Source organism: Erinaceus europaeus, chromosome 21, assembly GCF_950295315.1.
Source record: "Erinaceus europaeus chromosome 21, mEriEur2.1, whole genome shotgun sequence".
Classification (NCBI taxonomy): Eukaryota; Metazoa; Chordata; class Mammalia; order Eulipotyphla; family Erinaceidae; genus Erinaceus; species Erinaceus europaeus.
The window spans coordinates 11,028,625-11,041,836 of NC_080182.1; the positions used below are offsets into that span (position 1 = coordinate 11,028,625).

At 52.5% G+C, this 13,212-nt stretch overlaps 1 protein-coding gene across 2 annotated transcripts in view; it reads left to right on the forward strand.

Moving 5' to 3' along the window:
- The window catches only part of VIPR1 (vasoactive intestinal peptide receptor 1), a 46,392-nt gene extending 37,236 nt beyond the window's left edge, over positions 1–9,156 (forward strand). For both annotated transcript variants that reach the window (XM_007517404.3, XM_016185801.2), the window contains exons 7-13: positions 1,660–1,813; positions 2,354–2,414; positions 2,612–2,678; positions 3,861–3,952; positions 6,895–7,024; positions 7,258–7,299; positions 7,859–9,156. In XM_007517404.3, the coding sequence (XP_007517466.2) occupies positions 1,660–1,813; positions 2,354–2,414; positions 2,612–2,678; positions 3,861–3,952; positions 6,895–7,024; positions 7,258–7,299; positions 7,859–8,050 (738 nt within the window). In that variant the 3' untranslated portion in view covers positions 8,051–9,156. The remainder of the gene's footprint in view (positions 1–1,659; positions 1,814–2,353; positions 2,415–2,611; positions 2,679–3,860; positions 3,953–6,894; positions 7,025–7,257; positions 7,300–7,858) is intronic.
- Positions 9,157–13,212: the final 4,056 nt, after the last annotated feature.

Consider the following 13,212-nt stretch of genomic DNA (forward strand, 5'->3'; position numbering starts at 1 on the left):
CATGTGGTCCGGGAGGTGGCGCAGTGGATAAAGCATTGGATTCTCAACCATGAGGTCCTGAGCTCAATCCCCGGCAGCACATGTACCAGAGTGATATCTGGTTCTTTCTCTCCACCTGTCTTTCTCATGAATAAATAAATAAATTCTTTTAAAAAGGAATGCTCCCTCATACCTCTCCCAGCTACCTGGTCTTAATGTAAGTAAAATGAGTGAACAGGTGGGAAGGGAGTCAAGGGAAAATTAGGTGAATGAATGGCTGAGTGAGCAGGTGTGCGAATGACTGAGTGGATGCAGTATAGATGAATAAAGTAGGAGAAATGGAGAGATGATGGGTAGAAGGCAGGGTAGGCAGAAGGAATATGACGAGAGAAGCAGGTGGACAGGTGAGTGGATAAATGGGGCAGTGTGTGGGACTGGGAAGCAGGTGTCTGTCTAGCAGGAAGAAGTATGAAGGGGTTGGTGGGCGAGGACACACCTGAATAGTTGCAGGAAGGCGACCAGGAGTGGGTGAATGTTTAGGTGGTAGCCGGGGAGTGCCCGTCGTGGGGTGGGTAAGTAAGTGGGTAGATTGGTGGGTAATAACTGAAATGGTAGGTAGATGGATAGCTATCTAGGTGGGAAAGGGAATAGATGATAAATTAGTGGGTAGGGAGTTGGGCAGTAGCACAGCGGGTTAAGCGCATATGGTGCAAAGCGTAAGGACCAGCATAAGGATCCCGGTTCGAGCCCCCTGCTCCCCACCTGCAGGGGAGTCGCTTCACAGGCAGGTCTGCAGGTGTCAAAAAAAAAAAAAAAGAGGATCAATAAGTGGGTAGATAATTGAAATCACAAGTTTATCTCAAAGCATCAGATGTTCTAAAACCGGGGATCAGGTGGTAGCACAGGGGTTAAGTGTACATGGTGCCAAGCACAAGGACCAGTGTAAAGATCCCAGTTCGAGCCCCCGGCCCCCCACCTGCAGGGGGGGGTCGATTCACAGGTGGTGAAGCAGATCTGCAGGTCTCTCCCCCTCTCTGTCTTTCCCTTCTCACTGCATTTCTCTCTGTCCTATCCAACAACAACAATAATAACAACAACAATGATAAACAACAAGGGCAACAAAAGGGGGAAAAATAGCCTCCAGGAGCAGTGGATTCATAGTGCAGACACCGAGCCCCAGCAGTAACCCTGGAGGCAAAAAAAAAAAAAAATCAAGGATAATAGCAAGTCCACCACTGAATGCTTTTTTACTGATTGACTGATTGATTTCCCCTTTTGTTGCCCTTGTTTTTTATTGTTGTTGTAGTTCTTGTTGTTGTTATTGATGTCATTGTTAGACAGGACAGAGAGAAATGGAGAGAGGAGGGGAAGACAGAGGGAGAGTGAAAGAGAGACACCTGCAGACCTGCTTCTCCGCTTGTGAAGTGACTCCCCTGCAGGTGGGGGGCCGGGGGCTCAAACCGAGATCCTCAGGCTGGTCCTTGCGCCACCTGTGCTTAACCCACTGCGCTACTGCCTAACTCCCTCACTGAATGCTTTTTTAAGGGGATAAGGCAAAAACGGGAAAGAGTTAAATAATGTTGACTCTAACATAACTATGTCCATCACTCCCAGACAGATTTGGGCAGTCAAGAAGTTCTGCTAGCCCAGCAAACCCCTTCTCTCTTCCTCTCCGTGCAGGTGGGCTGTAAGGCCGCTGTGGTCCTGTTCCAGTACTGTGTCATGGCCAACTTTTTCTGGCTGCTGGTGGAGGGCCTTTACCTTTACACCCTGCTCGCCGTCTCCTTCTTCTCCGAGCGGAAGTACTTCTGGGGGTACATACTCATCGGCTGGGGTATGGTACCAGGGAGGGCTGTCAAGCTGGGGACAGAGGGCAGAGGTGTGGGGAGCTCACTAGCAGGAGGGAGTCGTGACAGTTGGTCTGAGGTCTTGCCGGGCTGCAGGTCCTGTCTGCAAGGCTCTGGGCCAAGGGTTAAGAAAATGTCCCCTGTGTATGTGACCCCAGGGCAGGTGCCGTGGGCAGGGCTGCACCTAGGGCCAAACTATGAAATAGGCTATGGACATCATTCTGTTTCTTCTTCACCCCTTGAAACATGGGGCCACTATAGTCCATAAAGTGCCTCTGACAAAATTAGGAAAAGATTCTCCCTTTGGGAGAACTGGCCGCCCCCGCCGCCAGGCATCAGCTTCATTTGATCGGTGGAGCATCTTTAGAGGGGGCTCATGTAGAACCATGTAGGGGCCTTAGGAACCACTCTTTCCCTCTCTCCCTCCCTCCTTCCCTCCTTCTCTCTGGCTCTTCCTCCTCAATCTTCCCCTTGTGCCCCCTCTCCCTGGCTCCTATGCCCTCTCCACCCTCCTTTGGCCCTGACAGGCATGCCCAGTACCTTCACCATGGTGTGGACCATCATCAGGATCCATTTTGAAGACTACGGGTGAGCTGCCACCCTGCCCCTTCACTTGGGGCAGATCCCCTGGGCGGGATGAGGGAGACTCTGGGCGCCATAGACTCTGGGCCTGTGGTGTTAGACCCAGGTTTGGGGCAGAGTGGGGACAAACAGAAGGAGGGTTGCTGATTCTCTCTCTGGCTGAGGAGAACTTCTCTCATTCTCCTCCTTCTCCCCCTACCCAGATGCTGGGACACCATCAACTCTTCATTGTGGTGGATCATCAAGGTCCCCATTCTCATTTCCATCTTGGTAAGACCTCCTACCATGTAGAGATGGGAAACTGAGACCCAGATTGAGAAGCTGCCTAACCTCGTAGTAAATCCATGTCGAAGTCAGAACTGAAGCTTATGCTTACTAGTACCTACAGTAGGGTCCTTCTCACCACCACCACCACCACCACCACATCATAATCATCATCATCCTCTGAACAGAAAAACTAGATTGGGACGCCCAGTTCCTGAGCAACCTACCTCAAGGGGCAAAAAGATGGCAGGACAAGGAGTCCTGGCAAGGAAGACAGACCTTCAGCCTACAGGACTGGTACCCCAGTCTCCCTTCTTTTTTTAATTTTTAAAAAATTTTTTAATATTTATCCCTTTTATTGCCCTTGTTTTTCATTGTTGTTGTAGTTATTATTATTGTTATTGATGTTGTCGTTGTTGGATAGGACAGAGAGAAATGGAGAGAGATGGGGAAGACAGAGAGGGGGAGAGAAAGACAGACACCTGCAGATCTGCTTCACTGCCTATGAAGCGACTCCCCTGCACATGGGGAGCCAGGGGCTCGAACCGGGATCCTTACACTGGTGGTTGCGCTTTGCTCCACGTGCACTTAACCCACTGCGCTACCGCCCGACTCCCCCCTTCTTTTTTTTTAATTTTTATTATCTTTATTCATTGGATAGAGGCAGTCAGAAATTGAGAAGGGAGGGGAAGATAAGTAGAGATATAGAGAGACACCTGCAACCCTGCTTCACCACTTATGAAGCTTTCCCCCTGCAGGTGGGAACTGGGGGTTTGAACCAGGGTCCTCATGCACTGCAACATGTGCACTCAACCAAGTGTGCCACCACCCAGCCCCCTTCTTTTTAAAAAAATATTTATTTATTCTCTTTTGTTGTCCTTGTTGTTTTATTGTTGTAGTTATTATTGTTGTTGTTGTTATTGACGTCATCATTGTTGGATAGGACAGAGAGAAATGGAGAGAGGAAGGCAAGACAGAGAAGGGGAGAGAAAGATAGACAGATACCTGCAGACCTGCTTCACCGCTTGTGAAGCAACTCCCCTGCAGGTGGGGAGCCAGGGACTCGAACCCGGAACCTTAACGCTGGTTCTTGCGCTTTGCACCATGTGCGCTTAACCCACCGCGCTACCGCCCGACTCCCCGCAGTCTACCTTCTTTGACCACCGACATTGACCTCCCACCCACCAGGTGAACTTCATCCTGTTTATTTGCATCATCCGAATCCTGGTTCAGAAACTGCGGCCCCCTGATGTTGGGAAGAGTGACAGCAGCCCTTATTCGTGAGTATGGGCCCAGTGCCCCCCCCAACACCCCTTCCCCATCCTCAGATCAGCCCAAGTCACTTCAAACCACAGAGTCAAAAAACCACCACTTTGCTCTTGCCCCCAAGTGTCGCCTGCTCCAGCCCCACCCTCACCAGGCCTCCCCCAGAAGACTCATGCTTCTCCTATAGCCATCTAACCCAAGTTTGTATCTGCTGCTAAGAGAAGATGGTAGGCACCCTGGGTCCTGTTTATACTGTGTACCCAGCCACTGGCACAGAAAAGGGGCACAGTAAGTATACTGTAGAAGAATGCCTTGGGGTGGGGGCTTCCTTCCAGCGGGACAGTTGGCAATTATTAAGACCGTGGCAATCTCCACAGTAAAGACAAGGCCTGCAGCTTACACACCTGCAAGCATTTGTGGCACCACATCATTCCGTCCACAGCCTCCTATAAACTGTCCCCATTTTGCAAATGAAGAAACCAACGCGAACCCTCTGAGAGGATTTGGGAGCATGTCAGCACAGCAGTGTACAAGGGACAGCACTTAGGTTCCTTGCTTTAGGAGGTGTGAAAATCACTCCCTGTGCTTAGGACTGGAGAAGCAGGCAGGCTTCCATGAGAACTAGCTTGCTGACAGAACTACAGACACATGAGAGGGGGGAGGAGGAAGTAGGGGGCTGTAGCGTGCCCACAGATGAAAACAGGAGACTCATCATCAGTGCTGTGTAGACAAAGCCACCTAGGTGTCCTGGCAGGGCCTTCTAGTCCTGGGATTCCAGAATGTTCTCTTGGGGGCTGGGGGTGCGGGGTGGTCTGTGCTTTGGTTCTGAGATTCCTGGCTAGAATGTCACGAGCAGCTGAATTTAGGATTCTATTCTGGAATCCTGTGATTCTCTCTGACAAGACCAAGACTCACGTTCTTGGCGTGGCAGCTTCTCGCCCGCTGGGTGTGTAGGCAGAGCTTCCCTTCTCATCTGAGGAGAGAAAGCCCTGTGGGGTTGGCAGTTTAGCAAAGGGATGGCACATCAGGCCTGTGCATCCTCTGTGCTGCCTGTGGCATCTTGGTTTCCCCAAAGCACACTGCTGCAAAGGGCTGGACTCAAAGGCAAAGAACTGGGCAGCACCAGGCCTGAGAGAGTGACAGGAACCCGACAGCTGTCAGCAGACAGAGGGGGAGGGAACAGGAGAGAGAGCTCCCCAGGAGGGGCCATTGGTTCCCACTCTCCACCCCCACCACCCCTCCCAGAAGTCTTCAATTTAAAAGCAAGCCTCCATCTGTCAGTTTCAGAAACATGGGTAGGTTTGGAGCCGGCAAACAGAGGGCCGTGCTCAGGATCTTGGTAGGACATGGGAACCAGGTCCAGGAAGGAGTGGGAGGGGGCAAGGCCATCTTCTCTGCACCACTCCCTATTAGCTGTGGGTCTGCAGGGCCAGGACTAGGCTCCCCTGGACTGAATGCCAAGTGAGAGAAATAGAAGCTCTCCTGCCCCTCAGACAGGAAACATGAGCTCACACTGCCTGGACCAGCCATGAGGTCAGGTGGCTAAGAGGCCTCAACCAGGGTGATGCCTACATGCTCCTAGGCAGAGGGGAAGACTCGGTAGTCTAACTCTGGACAGCCTCCCAAGAGCACAGGCTGTCATAAAAGGAGCTGGTGGTCGTCAAGAGTATCTTAGGGTCATAGACAGGCAGAGGAAGAAAGATGCAGTCCCCCCAAAGCTGGCAAACCCTGGTGACGTGAACACAGTAGAGAAGCCAGAGAGAGAGGACTGACTAGTTAGCTCACCCTAGGTCATCCTGGATGGCAGAGATGCGGGCAAACAATAGAGTACCTGCCATCCTCCCTGTGCGATCAGCACCCCAATTTCAAGTTCTCCCAGATGTCTTCATGCTCAGAAAAGAATTGGTCCTTCTCGGACCAGCAACATAGCTCACCTGGATAATGCACCTGCTTTGTTATGCACATGATCTAGGCTCAAGCCTGGCCTCCATTACACTGGAGGAAGCTGCTTCTTTTTTTTAAATATTTATTTATTCTCTTTTGTTGCCCTTGTTTTATTATTTGTTGTTGTTGATGTCGTTATTGTTGGACAGGACAGAGAGAAATGGAGAGAGGAGGGGAAGACAGAGGGGGGAGAGAAAGACAGACACCTGCAGACCTGCTTCACCGCTTGTGAAGAGACTCCCCTGCAAGTGGGGAGCCAGGGGCTCGAACCAGGGTCCTTGCACTTTGCATCACCTGCACTTAACCCACTGTGCTACCACCCGACTCCCTAGAGGAAGCTTCTATGCTGTGTTCTCTCTCCTTCTCTCTCTTTTTATCTGAAAAAAAAAAGTCACTTGGGATGCTGAAGCACTGAGAATAACAAAAAATAAAGAAGAACTGCTCTGGTGCCTGCACTGAACTTTAGAACACCCAGTGCACACCTGAGTTTACAGTGATTTCATTTCTGTATTCTAGCCATGTTTAGCATGAAGTTACCCTCATGATACAGACTAGGAAAACTGAGACAAGGAGAGGGGGAACCAGGATCTCTGTTACCTGAGAACATCTTCCCACTAAAAATGGGGCTCGCAGAGCTCAGGGTGGCACAAAACCTGAAATACCACCATTAAGCCTCATCCATATGAGCAGTGGCCCTCCTTTGTATTCTCTCCTCCAGGAAAACAGAGGAACATCATTCTTTCTTATGCGTCCCTCCAGACTGGGGGCCAGGGGTGTGTGTGTGTGTGTGTGTGTGTGTGTGTGTGTGTGTGTGTTGGCGCCAGGGCAAAACCACTACAGATAAGGAAGAGGAACCCATGTGGATGTGAAATGTATAAGGAGGAACAGCGCAGTCTCGCCTTCTAGTCACTGTCCCAACTTCTGTGCCCCAGCTGTCCCCATGCCAGGCCCTGTGTTAGTCATATATGTGGACACACGTGCCCACTGCTTGCCCTTCCTTCCCTGCCCCCAGGAGACTGGCCAAATCCACCCTTCTGCTCATCCCCCTGTTTGGAGTGCACTACATCATGTTCGCCTTCTTCCCTGACAACTTTAAGGCGGAAATAAAAATGGTCTTTGAGCTCGTCGTAGGGTCGTTCCAGGTATGTCCTGTTGGCTTCAGGTCGCTTTCTTCTCTGGCCTGTAAGGGAATTCAGCCTCGGGTTTGGTGCCTCATCACTGAATTCTGATCTCTCCATTGTGGCTAGTACTGTGCAAGGACTGTATACTCAGCCCTTCGCCTAACCCGAGGAACCTAGCAGGGGGTGCGGCCGGGAGTAGGGCAAGGAAGGAGGGCCCCTGGGGTCTGTCCAGCTCATCAGTCCTTCCTCCCCAGGGCTTCGTGGTGGCCATCCTCTACTGCTTCCTCAACGGCGAGGTAAGGCCTTCCCAGGCAAGGGGCGAGGGAGGCAGCCACGACTGGGTGTTACTTGCACAACAAGGATGGGGTAGACCCCGCTGCTGCCACGTGTTAGCCACAGACTGATGGATCAGCAGCCTCTGGGACCTAGGTGGAAATGCTGGTTTCTGGGCCCCGCCCAGACCTGTTCATTCAGAATCTGCATTTAGGAAAACTCTCCCGGGGCTCTGGGCGCATGAGCCTTTGAAAAGTGACCGTGGCCGGTGACTGTAGTGTGCCTTCGTGGCAGGTGGGGCCCAGTGCAGTCTGGGTCACGGTGGATCCCAAGGGCACAAGGACCAGGAGAAGAGGTCTCCAGGCAGCCTGAGAGCGCATTCCTCTCCCCGCCTACACTGACTGACCCTCGCTGCTTCCACGTGTCCGCCTTTCCCTTAGCCGTTTAGCATCCGGGTCTCTAAGGTCAGGCAACCCGGAAACGGCTGTGATTGGCTGGCTCAGCAGCTTAATTGGAGAGCCGCCCAATCATCAATGAAGGTGACGATCCGGGGGCGGGCCTAACTCCACTTCCTCCTCCCAGGTGCAGGCGGAGCTGCGGCGCAAGTGGCGGCGCTGGCGAACGCAGGGCATGCTGGGAGTGGGCCCCAAGTACCACCACCCATCCGGAGGCAGCAACGGGGCCACGTGCAGCACGCAGGTGTCCATGCTGACCCGCATCAGCCCCGGCGCTCGCCGCTCCTCCAGTTTCCAGGCCGAAGTCTCACTTGTCTGACCTCCATGGGTCAAGGGGTGATGTCTTCTGCCTGCTCCTACCTCCCGGGCTGGCACTGGAGGCAGAGGCCTGCGCACGTGCGGCCAACCCTGGGCTTGGAAGGCGTCCTGGCACCTCCATTCCCACCACAAGCCCAGGGCTTGGGCAGCACCGCCTTTGCCCCTGCTGGGGCGCTGTGAGGTGGGCTTCCAGTCCAGGACAAGAAACCTGCGCCTCCTCACTAGCCTTGAACCCCTGGCATTTCTCCTGACATGTGGAGGAAGGCAGCTGCCACCCCCGATACACACGGGAATGTGGTGTGATCGGAGGGGACAAAGAGCTTGTCCGGCAAGGTCACCACCACCTAGCCAGTGCTTGAAATTACACCACTACCGGCAGGTTCCTTGGGACTGAGTCGTCGCCACTGCTCACTTCCCCCAGAGCTGCTGCCAGCTGCTCCCGGCCTCCCTGGCTGCCAGTGCCTCCAGTTGAATGAATTCCGTTATAACAGGGAGTTTGGAACCAGGGGACACGGCTGTGTCCGTAGCCCTCGTTGAAGCAGAGTGGTCCCGGAATGGCTGGGGCCGTGCCAGACTGCCACCAGCCCTACACACCCCGAAACCACCCTAGGCTGCCCACCTGTGTGGCAACTATTAGGACCGGACTCAGGTGTTCTCTCCTGGGTGCCCCGTACCCTCGCATCACTCCAGCCCCTGGGAGCCACTGTCCATAGGGATGTCAACACATCTGGAAAGTGAATCTTACACAGAGTGCACGGGTACCTCTTCCTGCCACACAGAGCTTGAACTTTGCATACCTGCCTGGTATGCAAATGAAAGCACAGACTCTTTTTAACTGCTGCCTTTTTATATTGTAATAAGCTGAGCCCCTTGGTTATTTGTATCACCACTGGTATTGTTATTACCGCCATCTCTGCAGCCCCAAGTCCTCCTTGCCCTCCCTGGAGTGTGGCCAGGGGATCCTCCAACCCCTGTGAATCCTCTCTGCACCAGAGCCTGGTGATCGTAGCACCCTGCCACCACACAGCTTCCTCCCCACATCCCAGCCAAAATAGCCTTTCAGGACGGCATACAGGCTTGTGCAACAATAAATCCGGGTTGGATTGACTTGGCTTTCCTGGTGTTTGATGTCCCATGTGGCCTAAAATAGGAGCCACCTTCTCAGTTGCAACCATCTCCCCAGCCAGGAGAATGGTCCAAAAGCTCCCTGAAGTCCATGCAACCACCCCTCTGGCCAATACTGGGGATCCCACATGTCCGTGGGAGGAGCCTCCAGCTTACATCTGGCGGGGTGCTAGTCGTGCCTTCCTGTGATGAAGTTACAGTGGGTTGTTACTGTGGCCCCTCTTCTCTAAAGTCCAAGAGGTGACAGTTCTAGAATCAACACAAAGCAGAGATGCAGACAGGGAGGACAGGACAAATGTCACTGAAATGAGTGAGCAGCAATGATATGCCAAATGGAAAAATTTCAGAGGCAGGTGGTGGCACATTTGGTTGAGCACACAAATTACCATGTGCAAGGACCCAAATTCAAGCCCCAGCTTCCCACTTGCAGGGGGAATTCTTCACCAGCAGTAAAGCAGGTCTTCAGACATTTCTCTTTCTCTAGCTCTCCCTCCCCTCTCAATTTCTTTCTAAAAAAAAGAAATGGCCACCAAGAGTGGTGGACTCATAGTGCCGACACTGAACCCCAATGATAACCCCAGTGGCAATAAAAATAAATTTTTAAAAAAATAAAAAGAAAGGAGTCAGATGGTAGCACAGTGGGTTAAGTGCACATATCTCGAAGCGCAGACAGGTGTAAGGACCCTGGTTCGAGCCCCCGGCTCCCCACCTGCAGGGGAGTCGCTTCACAGGTGGTGAAGCAGGTCTGCAGGTGTCTATCTTTTTCTCCCCCTCTGTCTTCCCCTCCTCTCTTCATTTCTCTCTGTCCTATCCAACAATGACGACATCAATAACAACAACAATAACTATAACAACAATTTAAAAAAAAAAGTGCCCCAGAGAGGCCTACCAAAGGTTCATAGCTGCCTGAAAAGTTCTAAGCCTGTCCCATTCATTATCATTTCATGGCCTATCTCCAAACCACAGCCCAGATTCAGCAGCCTGCAGAAGCCCTAGTCAAGAGTGTTCAAGCCAAGACAAAGGTGGCAGGGATAGTCCCCAGCAAACACTCTGCTCAGTGGTCCAGCAGAACCAGGCCCCACTCCACGCCTGCTCTTTACTTGGTCTGCAGTGTAGAACAGGGAAGGAGGTAGTGCGAGCTTAGTCTTCAAGCCTGCCCATGCTTGCTGGTAGAGCATTCCAGCACGACCCCCTGCTCAGGCCAGCAGTGCCGGCCACCAGAGAGGTACTGATGATGATGGGGAGCTAGGCTAGAGGATCGGGTGCCTGGGTCTTTTGTCCATTTTCCCTGAGTGTCTAGAGTCTCTAGTGCGCCAAGGCCTGGGGGATGAGAGATGGGGAATAGGCAATGTGTCTCTTACGTAGCTAGGCACGGCACTCACTCTCTGGCTTCCCTACTCCCCTAGGACCATGTTCGGATCGCTGCCCCCTTTGGCCCTCAGTCTCCCCACTTGTACAAGAGGGAAATGTGTAAGATGGCCTAGCTCAGCTCCTGTCAGGGTCTAGGTGACTAATAAGGAGGGTTCTGCATAGAGCCCTGTCACCTGATCTGTCCTCTAGGATCATGTAGACAACAGCAGGTGGAGAGGGACCCCCAAGCTGTCTGGGACTGGGGGCTGCATACAGTACTGGAGCCGTGGGAGTCGGGTGGTAGCGCAGCGGGTTAAGCGCAGGTGGCGCAAAGTACAAGGACCGGCATAAGAATCCCGGTTCGAGCCCCAGGCTCCCCACCTGCAGGGGGGTCGATTCACAAGCGGTGAAGCAGGTCTGCAGGTGTCTGTCTTTCTCTCCCACTCTCTGTCTTCCCCTCCTCTCTATTTCTCTCTTTGTCCTATCCAACAACAACGACAACGACATCAATAACAACAGTAATAACTATAACAACAAAACAACAAGGGCAGCAAAAGGGAATAAATAAATAAATAAATGTTTAAAAAAATACTCGAGCTGTGCTGAGATCAGCATCAGAGAACGGAGAGATGAGCTCTGTCTGGAGGTGGGGGGTGTCTAGAGAAGGAGAGGAACAGGAATGGGAACAACTAATGGAACCTGGAGGTAAGGGGTTTACATAGTAGAGAGTAACACCTGATTTTCCAGGCCTTGGATGCTGAGGGCAGCTTAAGCTGTGTGAAGGCCAGGAGGGCTGTCTGGACCAAACTGGGCCTGGCCTTTGGCCACAGTGCCTGAAATCTCCTAGCTAGTGAGTCATGGCTGCAGGGGAAGGCGACCGCTGGGGAGAATTATCAAACCCAAGAGGGTGGCAAGTGGGTGAGACACAAAGAGAAGAAGAATAGGGTCCCACCCCAGCAGTGACAGCAGGTGAAGAGAAGGAGGTGGGCCTCTAGGAATGAGGAGAAGCCAGAACACTGGAGAAGACAGAGGGCAGAAACGCCTCCCAGAGCGTCTTCCTCTTCCCTTCAGCTTGCTCAGGCCGGCAGGCCAGACCAGCTCATCTCTATCGCCATCTGATGGGTGCCTCAGTAATTTCACCAAGGTTGACTTCTGGATTTTACCAACACCTTGATTTGGGTCTCTCTCCAGGTCCTGTGACACAGAAGACAGCCCCTAGGCTCCATTTCAGAAAGAGAAACAAGAGAGGGGAAGGGTTGAGGACTCTGGGACACCCTGGAACTAAGGACACCCAACAAGCCGACACAAGACCCCCCCAAGTCCCATCTGTGACCCCAGGCAGAACTGGGTCTCTGGTGGGCCATAGACTTATTTGGGCAAAGCCCAGATAATCCAGGAAGGCACTACCTGGGGAGACAAGAGCAAGGAGCTCCCCTATCCTGACACCATGTAGATGACTCCTGCCATACTGGGCACAGCAGCCCAGGGAGGGCACAGCCTGCCAGCAGGTCACATCAGGAGCAGCTTCCAGACGAGGCACCGTCAGGGTCTCCTGTGAGCACTGGGTCCCAAGGGAGCCTCAAGAGTGCCGGATGAGCAGGTGCCAGGGGAATCTTGCAGCAGATTCCCAGCGGTGGCTTCTTCAAGGAGGCCAAAGGGACAGGGGTGGGTTTGGAGGTCCACTGAACAGAAGCCCAGAGGCAGGCCTAGGAAAAGCTGCCTGTGCACTAACTACTTGAGAGAAAGGAAGATTTGGGGAGATAGTGACTTAGTCTGGGACTTGCAAATTGCAGTGTCTGTGGAACATCTGAGGAGAAGCCCCAAGGCTGTTGGAATCATGACTTAAAGAGACAGCACCCAATGCAACGAGTGCCACCTCAGCATGCTTCACCTCGGACTGTGTCTAGAGACTTCAGGTGTAGAATGACAACCCTTCAGCTTCATTACTCGGGTGAGACCTTTCCTTTCATAGTATTCTCTAATTCCATCCCAGGCGGTTCACTTCCTAACAAATTCCCAAAACTATATATAGACCGGTCCCGTGAGATAGAACCTATGTTCACACGTATCCATAAACTAGAGCAAAATATAAACCTGAAAGCAAAAGTACACAATAGTCTGCAGTGAGGACCCCCAACACTTCATCTGCACTATTCCAGCCTTTAGGCCCATGATTGTTCAACAGTTTGTTTGGCTTTGTATGTTAACTCTCTTTTCAGCCACCAGGTTCCAGATGCCAGCATGATGCCAACCAGACTTCCTTGGACAGACGATCTCACCAGTGTGTCCTGGAGCTCCACTTCCCCAGAGACCCACCCTACTAGGGAAAGAGAGAGACAGGCTGGGAGTATGGATCGACCAGTCAACGCCCATGTTCAGCAGGGAAGCAATTACAGAAGCCAGACCTTCCACCTTCTGCATCCCACAATGACCTTGGGTCCATACTCCCAGAGGGATAAAGAATAGGAAAGCTATCAGGGGAGGGGCTGGGATACAGAGATCTGGTGGTGGGAATTGTGTGGAGTTGTACCCCTCTTGTCCTATGGTTTTGTTAATGTCTCCTTTTATTTTTTTTTTCCTCCAGGGTCATCGCTGGGCTTGGTGCCTGCACCATGAATCCACCACTCCCGGAGGCCATTTTCCCCCCCCTTTGTTGCCCTTGTTGTTGTAGCCTCGCTGTGGTTATCA